At 40.4% G+C, this 14,670-nt stretch overlaps 1 protein-coding gene across 1 annotated transcript in view; it reads right to left on the minus strand.

Annotated features, from left to right (window-relative positions):
* palb2 (partner and localizer of BRCA2) overlaps positions 1–14,670 on the minus strand; it is a 35,668-nt gene that overhangs the window by 8,747 nt on the left and 12,251 nt on the right. The window contains exons 8-9 of the mRNA XM_043711706.2: positions 9,282–9,443; positions 8,224–8,309 (exon numbers count right to left, since the gene is read on the minus strand). Of these exons, the coding sequence (XP_043567641.2) occupies positions 8,224–8,309; positions 9,282–9,443 (248 nt within the window). The remainder of the gene's footprint in view (positions 1–8,223; positions 8,310–9,281; positions 9,444–14,670) is intronic.

Raw genomic sequence — 14,670 nt, forward strand, 5'->3', positions numbered from 1 at the left:
GCCACCCAGGTAAATAGTGCGGTGAAGAAGGCATATGGCGTACTGGCTTTTATTGGTAGAGGAATTGAGTTCCGGAGCCCTGAGGTCATGTTGCAGTTGTATAAGACTCTGGTGCGGCCGCATCTGGAGTATTGTGTGCAGTTTTGGTCGCCATACTATAGGAAGGATGTGGAGGCACTGGAACGGGTGCAGAGGAGGTTTACCAGGATGTTGCCTGGTATGGTAGGAAGATCGTATGAGGAAAGGCTGAGGCACTTGGGGCTATTTTCATTGGAGAAAAGAAGGTTTATGGGGTGACTTGATAGAGGTGTACAAGATGATTAGGGGTTTAGATAGGATTGACCATGAGAACCTTTTTCCACGTATGGAGTCAGCTATTACGAGGGGGCATAGCTTTAAATTAAGGGGTGGTAGGTTTAGGACAGATGTTAGGGGTAGATTCTTTACTCAGCGAGTCGTGAGTTCATGGAATGCCCTGCCAGTAGCACTGGTGGACTCTCCCTCTTTATTGGCATTTTTTTTTTAATAGATATTTTTATTAGAAATTTAACATTTTTACAAGTTTACAAAAATAAACAAAACTCTCAGATATAAACATTGATATACAATTAGCTCAAATATACAATAGCCAAAATTTGACAAAAAAAACAAAACAACAAAAAAAAACCGAAAAGAAAAAAACAAACAAACAAAACTCAACTATCTACTAATCTAACCTACAACTAACCAGGGTGTATATTTAAGTCTCTTACATGCTCGGGATGTGTTAACATCAGATATGATAAAACCCGTATTCGTGCGGGATTCCTCCCCCGAGGGGTCGCGGACCAGCCAGGTTTGTAATCTCAATTAAATAAAAGCCCTTGTTAGGATAGCCGAAATATCTGTATTTATGTAATTCAAAAAGGGCTGCCATATTTTATAAAATAATTCGGTCTTTCGGTGCACCATATTTGTAAGGAAGTCAAGGGGAATATATTCCATAATTAGTCTGTGCCAATTTGAAAGTCCAGGGGGGCCCTCCGCCACCCAGTTCATCAAAATATTTTTCCTTGCACAGAAAGAAAGAATAGAAAATAGTCTCTTCCCGTATGTGTCCAGGGAGGGAAAGTTCGAAAAGCCCAAGAGGAGAGATACGGGGTCCACTTTTATTTCCGTTCCTAAAATTTCTGTCAGGGTACTTGCTACTTTAGTCCAATATCTACGGATCTTATGACAGGTCCATAAGCAATGTACAAGAGTGCCCACCTCTATTTTGCATTTAGGACACATTGGAGATGCTCCTGCCTTAAATTTTGCCAATCGAACCGGTGCTATATGGGCCCTATGAAGTATCTTCAGCTGGATAGTCTGGGTTCTGTTACAAATAGTAATTCTTCTAGCATTTTCCCAGATATCATTCCACGTTTCTGTGGAGATTTCTAGTCCCAGATCCTGATCCCATGTTTTAAGCAGATTATCCATATCTCCCGATACTTCATCATGTAGTAAATGATAAATATTACTGACGGAAGATACCCCCACTGGTCGTAGGACACTACATTCTCTATCGGATTTATAAAGACTATCTAATAACGTAGTCTTCTTCTGTATATAATCTCGAATTTGGAAGTATCGAAAGAGGTCTCCATTGGGTAATCCGAATTTCTGACGCAGCTGTCCGAAAGACATCAGGACCCCATCTTTAAATAAATCCCCGAGACATGAGATACCCCTGGATCTCCAGAGTTTAAAAGTGGCATCTGTTAACCCCGGTTGGAATCCCCATGCTCCCACTATCGGTGCATAGGGGGATGTTTTATGTGAATTACCCTCATTTTGCCGCATTATATTCCAAGCCTTGATTGTATTTAGTATTATAGGGTTTTTACAGTGATCTGTAATGATTTTCCTCTTGTCTGAGAATAAAAGGTTAATAAGTGGGTATTTTACTTGAGAAGCCTCGATGTCCAACCAGATTGATTGTGGATCAGACAAGACCCAATCAGCTATGTAACTTAATAGGGAACTTAATTGATATTTCCTAAAATCTGGGAAGTCCAATCCACCCCTTGCCTGTGGAAGCTGTAGCTTCTTCAGCTTAATGAGGGGCCGCCTATGATTCCAAATAAAGGAACTCAGCCAGCCGTATAATTTACATAAAGCCGTCCTCGGCAGCATCACCGGAAGCATTCTCATAGGATATAGGAGACGGGGCAGGATATTCATTTTGATTAATGCTATTCTACCCAACCAGGAAATTGGCAGGTCTCCCCATCGCTGGAGGTCCTGCCTTATCCTTTCCAATAAATACACAAAATTAGCCTTATACAACTGACCAAATACTGGAGTAATAAAAATGCCTAAATATAAGAAACCCTCCAGGGACCAGCGAAAGGGAAAAAGGGAACCGTCCGCTAAGCGGGGTATCACAGCAAGGCCACCCATTGGCATAGCCTCCGATTTTGAAAAATTAATTTTATAGCCTGAGAATGCACTAAATGTATTAATAACTTGGATTAAGCGAGGTATGGACATCAAAGGGTTACTGAGGAATAGAAGAACATCATCTGCATAAAGGGTAATTTTATGTTTACCTGTACCAATCCTTGGGGCCACTATATTAGGATCAGCTCGTTTAGCTTCTGCTAGTGGTTCAATTATTAGCGTGAATAACAATGGCGAGAGGGGACATCCCTGACGGCAGCCCCTACCCACACTGAAGCTATCCGAGCCTAATCCATTGGTAACCACAACTGCCTTGGGATCACTATACAATGTTGAGATCCATTTGGTAAACACCTGTCCAACACCAAACCTCTCCAATGTGTAAAACAAATATGACCATTCGACCCTATCAAATGCCTTTTCCGCGTCTAATGAAACCACTACTCCTGGTATCTTTCCCTGATGACAAGCTTGAATCATATTCAGAGCCCTTCTAACATTATTGGATGATCTACGGCCCTTAATAAACCCCGTCTGATCCTCCTTTATAATATGTGGCAGTATCCTTTCTAGTCTCAGTGCTAACGTTTTAGAGAGGATTTTAAAATCTACATTTAGCAAGGATATTGGTCTGTATGATGTACAATCTTCTGGGTCCTTTCCTTTTTTAAGGATAAGAGAGATATTTGCCTCTTTCAGCGAAGGCGGGAGACAGCCCTGACTATATGCATAGTTATACATGTCCATAAGTGGACCAACCAGTATTTCTGTAAATTCTTTATAGAATTCAGCTTGAAAGCCATCTGGGCCCGGCGTCTTACCATTTTGAAGGTGCCTAATTGCATCAACTATTTCTTGGGGTGTAAGAGGAGCATTTAGGACCGATACTTGTTCCGGAGTTAGGTCTGGAAAAGTCAAATTTTTATAAAATGACTGCATCCTCTTCGTCCTATCTTCACAATCCTGTGATTTATATAACTCAGAATAGAATTCTCTAAAGGTCGCATTAATCTTTTTATGATCATGAGTCAAAATACCCGTACTTTCCTTGATAGACATAATAGTCTGAGGGGCCTTTTTTTTCTTTGCAAGAAATGCTAAGTATCTACCCGGTTTGTCGCCATATTCATATAACCTTTGCTTTGCAAATAATATTTCCCTCTTAGCCGTTTGAGTAAGTGTAGTGTTTAGAGCTGTCCTAAGAGCTGTAATCCTTTGCAATTTAATAATAGAAGCCTGCTTTTAAGCGGGCTTCAAGCAGACGCTGTTGTTCTCCCTTTAATTTCTTCTGGGTCGCTGAGTAGGAGATGATCAAGTCTCGCGTGTAAGCTTTGATGGTCTCCCACATCATTGACGGGTTGCTAGCTGTACCTGAATTAATTTCTAAAAAAGTTTTAAATTCTTGAGAGAAGTACTTTACAAATTTACTATCTTTCATTAAGAAGGGGTCCATACGCCAATGCCGAGGGGATGTCCCACTGTTCCTCGCCTTAGTTTCCATATATACAGCAGCGTGGTCAGAAATTGCTATATTACCTATTTTACAGGATGATATGGAATTTAAAAAAATCGAGGGGGCAAAAAACATATCAATTCTGGTATGACATTTATGTGGATTAGAGTAGAAAGAAAAATCTCTACCCTGTGGATGAAGACATCTCCATACATCTACTAATCCTAATTCTTTGTTCAGATCCATCAATTGTCTAGATCTGGGAGATACTCCTGCAGTACTCTTGGGAATCCTGTCTATTTCCGGATCCATAATACAATTAAAGTCTCCCCCTATAATTATATGACGGGCATCAAAAGCCATCAATTTTGAAAAGGCTTCCGTTATAAATTTAAAGGGGTGTGCCGGGGGGCAGTACAAATTTAAAATCCCATATTTCTCTCCATTTATGAGGGCTTTAATCAAGATATATCATCCAGATTCGTCTTTTATCTGCTTTCGGATTTTGAAAGGGAAATTCTTCCGAACAAGAATAACAACTCCCCTGCTTTTTGAGCTAAAAGAAGAAAAAAAGGCCTGATCAAATCCGCCCTGTCGTAATTTCAAGTGTTCTTTATCTGACAGGTGTGTCTCCTGTAGGAGAGCTATATCAACTCTTTCCTTCTTAAGATTTGATAATATTTTCTTCCTTTTAAGTGGCGAATTACTCCCCTTGACATTCCAGGTGCACCACTTAACCGACTGATCAACCATAATCCTCTGGGCCAATCCGAGACCCCTCGGGAGGGGGAACCCTATCCAGAACATCCCGAGCGTGGAACATGTAAAATTTACAAAAATAAAGCCTCTTTAATACACCCACAACAATACAGTAAAAAACTATTTCTAAATAAAAAAATATAAAACGTATCTAAGTGGAGACTTTCCCCCTTGTTCCCAGGGGGCGTCACTTCCTCTCCAAAAGTCCCTCATATCCTCTCCCAACCAATGCCCCACCCTTGACCCAGGCACTCCTCAATAAAATGAGGAGAATTCAAATATAATACAAAGCTAGAGTTAACAGTGAGCACCCCACCCCCACCCATACCAACACCTGGGTATATTTGGTAATGTTAATACCATATATAAACATATAACTATAAAATTACCACTTCAACAAATAATAATTAAATATGATAATACAAAATAACGAAGGGAAAAACAACCCCGCTCCTAAAGACAGAGGTAAAATCGAATAAGGTAACCACCTCCCCCCACCAACATTAACCAAATCCCCCAGCTTATATATATATATACACACATATATACATACACATATATATATATATATATATATATATATACACATATATACACACACACATATACATACATCCCTCATATATACATAAAATAATAACAGAAAACAACTCCAAGGGGGGGGGAGAAAATCAAATCCCTCTCCCCACCCCCCATGATAATATTAAGCAGTAAGGTAAGAAAAAAAAAGGGAGGGGATATAAACCAAAGCGGGGGGGGGGGGGGGGGGGGGGGGGGGGGGGAGGCAGACCAACATCCATTATGTCCTACAGTTTATCTAAGAGAGTCCAAGAATTCCTTAGCCTTTTCTGGTGATCCAAAGTTATATACGGATCCTTCATGGTTAAAGCGTAACATCGCTGGGTAGCGTAAGGAGTACTGAACATTTAAGTCCCTTAAACGCTTCTTCGCCTCGTCGAATGCCTTCCTCTTTCGAACCAGAGCCGGGGAAAAGTCCTGAAATAGCATGATCTTGGATCCTTTGTAGATCATAGCTTGGGGGTCTTTTCCGAGATTTCTAGAGGCTTCTAGGAGTATCTGCCTCTCCCTGTAGCTCTGCAGCCGGGACAGGACCGGGCGTGGGCGCTGGTTCGAGCCGGGCCCGCGTATTACTACCCGGTAGGCCCATTCCACCCTTACCTGGCCTGATCCAGCTTGCAGATTTAAAAGCTGTGGCAGCCACTGCTCCAGGAATGCTGTAAGCTGGCCTTCCTCTTCCCGTTCGGGAAGGCCCAGCAAACGAATATTTTTTCGGCGACCTCGATTATCGAGGTCGTCAATATGATTTTCCAAGGTCCGGACTCGCTGCTCGAGAGTCCGGACCTGATCCACGGCCGATTGAGCGGTTGTCTCGGAGGTCGCGGCCTTTAGCTCCGCCCCTCCGACTCGGCGTTGAATTTCTTCAATCTCACGATCGTGCTTCTGCAGCGCGGCCGAGAGCGATTTCCAACGATTTCTGGATTCGACGATAAAAGCATCGATCTTCGAGTCAAGCTTGGAAAGCATTTCTGCAAGGCTTGTTACTGTAGGTAAGTCCCCCGGGGCGGCTGTGGACGCCTCTGCTGCAGCTGGAGAGTGTGGGGGAGGGGTTCCTGCTTGCTGAGAGCTGCGGGCTCCCTTCCCTTTAGTCATTTTAACTTAGGATTAAGTTGTTTAAATATAATATTACACAACTAATTGAGTTACTAAACTATTATAAATGATTTATAAATGATTTGGTGAGCTTGGTAGGGGGTAGGTGACCCACTGTGCCCAAGTCTTGGGAGGAGCACTATAGACTCAGTCTTACTGGGTCGCCGCTATCTTGGATCCCCCCTTTATGGGCATTTAAACGGGCATTGGATAGGCATATGGAGGATAGTGGGCTAGTGTAGGTTAGGTGGGCTTGGATCGGCGCAACATCGGGGGCCAAAGGGCCTGTACTGCGCTGTATTTTTCTATGTTCTATGTCAATGTTTAATCCCAGATTTTCTTTTTAATCAAATTTTCCCCTGTGTCATGGTGGGATTCAATGAACATTCACCTCTGCCTCTAGATTACTATTCCATGTACATTACCACTATGCCACCACCTCCCCTATACTCCAGTCTTAAGGTCTAAATCTGTATTCTTGCCCCATTATGTAGAAATATCTAGCCTCTGTTCTGGTTTCACACCTTAGCAGTATTTAAGTCCACTTCCCACTTTTCCAATGCACTACACACTGGTAGTGCAAAGAATAATATAAGGAAGGGTGAGAGTCAATTCCAACTAAAATAAACTGCACAACTGATTATTTTTATGAAAATATTGTTACCAAAATAGTAAATATGGATCAATGAATTTAACTTCCTATTGCTAATTGCTAATTGTATCTAATAGTTCTTAGATTAAAGTGGTTTTTAAAAAGTACAAAATATGGAACTAAAATGGCTGCACTGGATGACTTGACCACAGATTGAAAAGTTATTCAAGAGACTTGTGTGCAATAAGTAAACCTAGTGCACTGAAATTACTATTTTCAACAAAAGCCAGTGAAAGCAGGCAAGGCAACTGAATCAGCTTCAAGAAATTCACATCTCATATTTAATTCAAATGTGCATGATAATTTCAAACATTGGGAGATGAAAAACCAACATATCCAGTTAACCATTTGGAAAGACAATGGAGCTAGGTTCTGGAATACACATTGAATTACATTTCAACAGCTGTTTTTGAACAGCAGGGCAGAAAGAAGGATAAATGCATTTGTGACAACAGCTACAACTTTAACTCTTTCTCATCAAATTGCAAAACAGAACCTGGTGGAAAAGCAACTTGGAGAAATAACTATTCACCGAGAACTCAAAACTACAGTACTTACAATTCTGTTACTGATGCAGAAACAGGTCAATAACTAACCAATCCTAGCCTCAGGCATAGAATCTAACACCTCAAAGATACCGAGGGCTTTTAAACTGTATGACTTTAGTTCTCCCAGTATATAACAGTCTGTTTTTTAAACTTATTGCTCATGTTTATATGCTTGTTGAAATGTCACATTTTATTACTTTTTCCTTGGGGTTAGTCGATAATAAAGTTCTTCTTTCTTTTACTCAAGAAAACCTTGTAATTGGCTCCTTCATTTAGATCTAGATAATTACATCTTATGTGATGTATTTGCATGCTAAAAAGAAAAAAAAAGTTTGTTGCAACTGACTGAAGGGAGGGGTTTCTCCTCACCTTGTCATAACAATAGTTGGTCCGTGAAAGTCTAATTACCACAAAAATACCAAGTTTCGGAAAAAACATGTCAGGATACAAAATTTAAGTGAAGTCACCATTGTCATACAACATCTTAGGGCTGCTTTGTCATTAGAGAGAGACAACTAGTGGTGGCTAAACCTGAGGGTCACTGGGTGAGAGGAGAGGCTGCGAAGGACTCTCTCAGTAACCTCACTTAATACTGAAAACAAAATTACTCCACAATTTTAAATGTAGTGCAAACCCTCACTTCTCTGTAAAATACTGAGAGTGTAAACAATCAGTTCTTTCCATGATTTTGTCAATATGCTTTGTTGTCTTACTTGACTTCTCTTATCTCCAGATTTCCAAAGGCCACACACAGGATGTTCACAGCATCTGGAATGGGGATGAGTTCAATTATAGGAACCTGCAAGAGTGGGGAAGTGTAATCACATCAAGGCAATATCAGTATTTTTTTAAAAGACATAGGAGGGTCCTGTTCATTGTCACTAATCATAACAACAAGTCATTCGCTTTAGCACACTTTTTGATTACCTTTGACTCTAAAACACAATATGAACTGTATATGAAGCCGAACAGTTGTCAACTGGCTACTGAACATAACCAACTGAAAAGGCTGTCCACTTTTGTGACGCAAAACCAGATTGGAGCATTTAATAGATTTGAGACTCAGATAAATTCCTGATTGCCGCTTTATCACATTTGGGCTTCTGCTGGGCACATCCCTACCAACCTCTCACAAACAAAAGATGACGAGGTGCTTGAGAAGGCAAAAGTAGCTGATCCCGGGTCTGCTTTTTTCTGTCATCTATCAGCTGACTCAGTGGCACTGGTTCAGATGAGGGGGAGGCAATACATTCCTCTCCCCTGCCATATTAATCCTGTCTGGTGAATTAAGGTTAGAATTTTCTTTTTTTTAAATCCATACATATATTGTGTAACATTTCTTAAGGATCCTGTGGTGGGAACATGGAATTAAGACTTCTCCCAACCTCAGGGGAGAGAACTTCAGGTATATAGGGCAAATCTAGAAGATCTTTTGGGATGAGGGGAGGAGAACAAGGAGACAATAGGTACAGTAGTGTTAAGTTTCAGTCTGTAGCACCAATTGCACTGTAACACTGTTTTTAACCACATCATTCCAATCTTTTCCCATTCTAAGTAGAAGACTGTTATTAAATGGTTTCATATGTATGTTTGCAGATATTTGAAAACAAATTAATAAGGCTTTAAACTTTGCAATTTTGACAAGGCATTCAAAATTCTGACAGAATTTAAAGTAATTGATTCAAACGCTGTTCAACATAAATTATTTAGCACTGAATACTAGATTGTCAGATCAGTTAAGGCAATGCACAAAAAGAACTGGTATCCTTACTTTATCAAAGACCCACATATGGATATTAGTCCACTGGTTTAGCTGCTGTGGGGCCCACAAGAACACTGCTGTTTCACAAGCACAGGCAATGCATAATGTTTTAGCCTCTTTCACCATCCAGAATACTGTACATAAGTCAATAATACAGGAGGTTGATGGATTCTATAAAGACAAGTGAGAAAATTATTTAAACTCCAAATATGAGTACAAAGAACTATTGCTATTGAAGAGCAACTCTACTTCACAAGAGCAATCAAGGCTGCTCCACAGGACAAATTTTCTCAATAATGAGCCTCTTCCAACCTGCGCATATTGTGAAATCATAGAGGTCACTGACAGATGTGCACATTCTTCAAACGAGCCTCTACACAGAGGAACCTCGATTATCCGGTATTCGACTATCCAAATTTCGGATTATCCGAACAAGAGCGCAAGGTGACGATGCTTGGCTAAACTATATTATCTGGCATTTGATTATGTACACAAAATATTCCCTGCCTATTATGACACAGGGTAAATCCTCCTGCTTAATTTAAACTAGCAACACATAAAAGATTTATCCTGTGCAGTAATCTGTGAAAATTCGAGAGGCCAAGAATGATTTAAAGTAAAAATTAACAACTTTATTTCTTAAAGTATAAGAGAATAATTAACTCATAACTATTTACACTTCCTTTCTCTAACCTATCTTTACCTTCCATTCGATAATACTAGTCCGATAAAACTCTCAATTAAAATTTACAGGAAAATTCAAATTTTAAAATCAGCCGGCGGCTGAATCTTCTCTTTATCTTCATTGGTAGATTGTCTCTCCAGGTTAGTATTGAGGTTTCTCTCTGTGCAAACTCCTTCTCTAGACAGGTATCTCTCAGAGAGTTCTGATGAGCAGTCTACAGCTGTTGGTCTGATGGTAGATTTCCCCCGGGTTCAATTTACCCCAGTCTTATACCCCAACAATCGGATTGTCAGTGGCTTTTGTCAATATACTCAATTCAAATATGATTGGAATTCGTTTTTATTTTGGAGTATAATTTAAACTGATTGGCCGAATTAGAGTTGTTTTATCTTTTCCAGGCAACGAGCTACCCCAGTAGCTGGAGCACATGTTACATTGTATCTTATTGAGAACACTTGGCACTGTCACTGCTTGTTTTTACTCTCTTAAAGGTATCGTACACCCACATCTTCATAACACCTTCCCCCTTAAAAAAAATGAACCATCATAATGAAAAGATGGCTTCATTCCTTTTCCGCTACTTTTTATATACATTACCCTAACCAATAGATAACTTTAATATAAGTTCACCTTAATTTCTTCCCATAGACCTTATATATATAAAACATTAAATAAAGACAAATCTCATCTAAACTCTCAGTTAAATCCGCAATAACGCATCTGCAATTACATTCTTTTGACCCCCAACATGTACGATTTTCTTGTCTTTAAAGTGTTCTAAGAATGTAAGCGGATTGTGGTCAGTGTACACAACTGTCTCCGATACTTTGTTCATGACACACACATTAAAATATTGTAAGACCAGTACCAAACTCAATAGTTATTTATCGACCATTGAGCATTTCCTCTGGTGGATGTTGATCTTCTTCGAAAAGTAACCAACTGGCAGTTCAATCCCATCCTCATCTTCCTAGAGGAGTACAGCTCCAACTCCAATGTCACTAACATCAATAGCGACTTTAAAAGGTTTTGAAAAGTTTGGTATAGCTAAAATTGATTTCAAATGGTTCAATGCCTCCTGGTATGGTTCTGTCCACAGAAACTTCATGTTCTTCTTCAGCAAATCGGTTAACGGTGCCACTACATTGCTGAAGTTTGGAACAAACTTCCAATAGAATCCGCCGAGTCCTAAAATCGAAGCATCTCTTTCTTCGAGATTGGTCATAGAAATTCCTCGATGGCCTTCGTCTTTGCGTTCCATGGGGTCAACCTTCCACGACCGATGTTACATCCCAAGAACTGTTTTATTTAAATTTATCACCAGTTTTGCTTCTCGTAGTCGTTCAAAGAACTCTGCCAACTGTATCATGTGATCATTCTAGGACTTACGAAAGATCAATACTTCGTCCAAATAGACTGCACAGTTTCTTAACCCAGCCACAACTCTGTTCATGAGTCTTTGCAATGTGGCGGGTGCATTCTTCATTCCAAAGGGCATCACTTTAAACTAATAGACCCATTTGGGGTTACAAACGCAGAAATTTATTTCGCTGTCTCTGATAAAAGTACCTACCAGTAACCACACATTAAGTCCAATTTGGTGACATAACTGGCTTGTCCCACTTTCTCGATACAGTCCTCCAATCTAGGAATTGGATGTGAGTCCAATTTTGTAACGGCGTTGACCACGCAGAATCGCTGCGACCATCTGGTTTGGGAACTAAGACGATCAGCGAACTCCACTTGGTCTGGCTTGGTTCGATGATGTCTTCGTCGAGCATGTTCTCCACCTCCATCTGAACCTGTCTGGCTTTGAAATGATTAAGCCAATAGGGGCGTTGTTTTATCTGAGCAGTATTCCCTGTCTACTTCTTGTACAATAGCATTAGTCCTCCCCATCTGATTCTTTCATATGTCATTATACTGCAGTAACAAATCTTTCAACTGCGTTCTGTGCTCCTGAGACAGATAGCTTACTAACGTATCCCACACTGCAAGGAGTCCTTCATTTTTAAATCTATTTTAAGGCATATTAAAATCCACATCATCTGAATTTGACTCCTCATTCTGCAGGGCGGTAACACCTGTTTGTCCAGTTCTTTCTCTCATGTATAATATGATTTCAACATGTTCACGTGACATACTCAATACCATTTTTTTCTATCTGGCATCTTAACTAAATAGTTCACCTGACTCAAGAACTTCTCAATTTAATAGGGACCACTAAACCTGGCTTTGAAGGGATCTCCTATCACTGGTAACAGTACTAACATGTTATCCCCTTGGGACAACGTCCAAGTTTCAGAGATTTTATTTGCCACCTGCTTCATTCCACACTGTGTCCTCTTTAGGTGCTGTTTAGCTAACTCACCTACTTTATTGAATCTCTCCCTCACCGCCGATACATTATCTAAGTGTGAGATCTCAGACTTTCGTCTTGTCAATTTTTCTTTAATTTCAAAGGGCCTCTCACTTCATGCACGAATATTAACTCAAAAGGAGTATACTGAGTAGATTCATTTGGGGCATGTCTAATGGAAAACAATACAAATGGGACACCTTTATCCCAATCATTTGGGAAATCCTGACAGTATGCTCTCAACATGGTCTTCAAGGTCTGACGCCACCTTTCTAAAGCTCGCTGGGATTCAGGATGATAAGCACTGGATTTAAAGTGCTGTATACCTAACCTATCCATAACCTCCTGAAACAGCCTAGCAGTAAAATTTGACCCTTGGTCCGACTGAATCTCTCTGGGTAACCCATACCATGTGAAGAAAGCTACTAACTCCTCTACCACCTTTTTTGCCTTGATACTCCAAAGTGGAATTGCCTCCGGACATCTGGTAGACACATCTATTATGGTTAACAAATACTGGTTCCCACTTTTAGTTCTCGGGAGGGGACCTACACAGTCAATTATAACCCACGTGAAAGGTTCTTAAAATGCGGGAATTGGCAACAAAGGTACTGGTTTTATTACCGCCTGTGGCTTACCTACCATTTGGCATGTATGACACTTACTTCAAAACTTAATTACATCCTTGTGCATTCCAGGCCAATAAAAATGTTTCTGTACCTTAGCTTGAGTCTTTCGTACCCCTAGGTGACCTCCTACAGATAGCTCATGTCCTACCCGTAACACCTCCTGTCTGTATGCTACCAACGATACAATTCGGTGCACTTCGGCCCATTTCTTCTCTGTACTAACCTGCCATTTCTGCCTTAGGATTCTATCTTTCAAGTAATAACCCTTCGGAATATTCTCTGCCTCCTTTTCGGAGTACGCATCCACATATATATCTTTTATCATCTTGTCTTGCTGTCTCTTAGCCTTCCAGGACTAAACACTTCTGTCTGACCCTCTGCCTGTTCAGGTTTTTCCTGCACTATTATGTCAAATAGGTTATCCGCTAACTGAACCCCAACTCCTTTATCTTTCTCTTTACTTTTTGCTTTGTGTTGTCACTTATGATATTGGGATCTGGTTACTACACAGTCTGGGAAAATACCAGGATATTTCTGTTTTAACTCCTCAGTTTTTTGGTCTTCCTTGGGCTTCGCTCCCACCTTGGATCCGGCCAAATCATTCCCAAGAATAAACTGAATTCTTGGAACTGACACTCTGTCAATTACTCCCACTGTTACTTCCACAGTCTTGAGTTGGCACACCAAACTGATGTTACATCAGGGAACGCTAAATTTCTGTCCATCTATCCCACATATTACCACACTCTTGGGTAACAGATCAGAAAGACTGCATATTCACTCATCTCTTACTCTCAGCGACTGTTTAGATGCTGTATATCTCAAAATTATACCTTCTTGTTCTTCTCCCCCTGTTCTTTGAGTAAACTTTACCCACAGTGGCAAATTCTTTGTAAAGATCAGGTACTAACTCCATACCCAGCCCCTGCCTAGGCTGTGCACACTCCTGCAGCTCATAGGCTCTTCTTGCAGTTTCCTTTACTACCTTCACTAATGCCACTGGCTTCGCTTTTTTTACCTCATCTTTTCCCACAGTGCCTTTCTTTAACGACCAGCACTGTGACTTTACATGTCCCACTTTACTACAGTGGAAATACCTGAGGTCTTTCACCTCCTTTCTACTCTCTTGGGCTTCTTTTTTATCCTGTGGTAAATTCTTACCAGTGCTCTCTACTCTTGGTTTCGTAGTGTAGGATCTCCCTTTCTCCCAACTTCTATCCCTCACAGGACAAAATTCTGGCTGGAAGCTATCTTATGCACCAACCTGCACTCATCTGCAATTCTGTTGCCCTTCTCACTTCCTGAACTTTCTATTGCTCCACATGAATTTTTCCAATCTCTGGAAGTGAGTTTTTAAACTCCTCCAGCAAAATAATCTCTCTTAGAGCCTCAGATGTCATATCTATTTTCAAAGCATGCACCCATAGATCAAAATGACTAGGTTTAATTCTTTCAAACTCAACATAAGTCTGACCCGGTTCCTTCTTTGGGTTTCTGAACCGCTGTCTATATGCTTCTGGTAACAATTCATAAGCACTTAAGATAGTCTGTTTAACCTCTTCATAATGTCTTGACCCCTCAGCTGACAGTGCAGCAAATACCTCACTAGTTCTGCCTACCAGTTTAGTCTGAACTAGCATTACCCATAAATCCTCAGACCACTCCATCTGCCTAGCCAATTTTTCAAATGAAATAAAGAATGCTTCAACATATTTCTCATCAAAA

This window comes from Chiloscyllium plagiosum, unplaced genomic scaffold (genome assembly GCF_037043375.1).
Source record: "Chiloscyllium plagiosum isolate Xiang-an unplaced genomic scaffold, Cpla_swu_hap1 HiC_scaffold_20, whole genome shotgun sequence".
Classification (NCBI taxonomy): Eukaryota; Metazoa; Chordata; class Chondrichthyes; order Orectolobiformes; family Hemiscylliidae; genus Chiloscyllium; species Chiloscyllium plagiosum.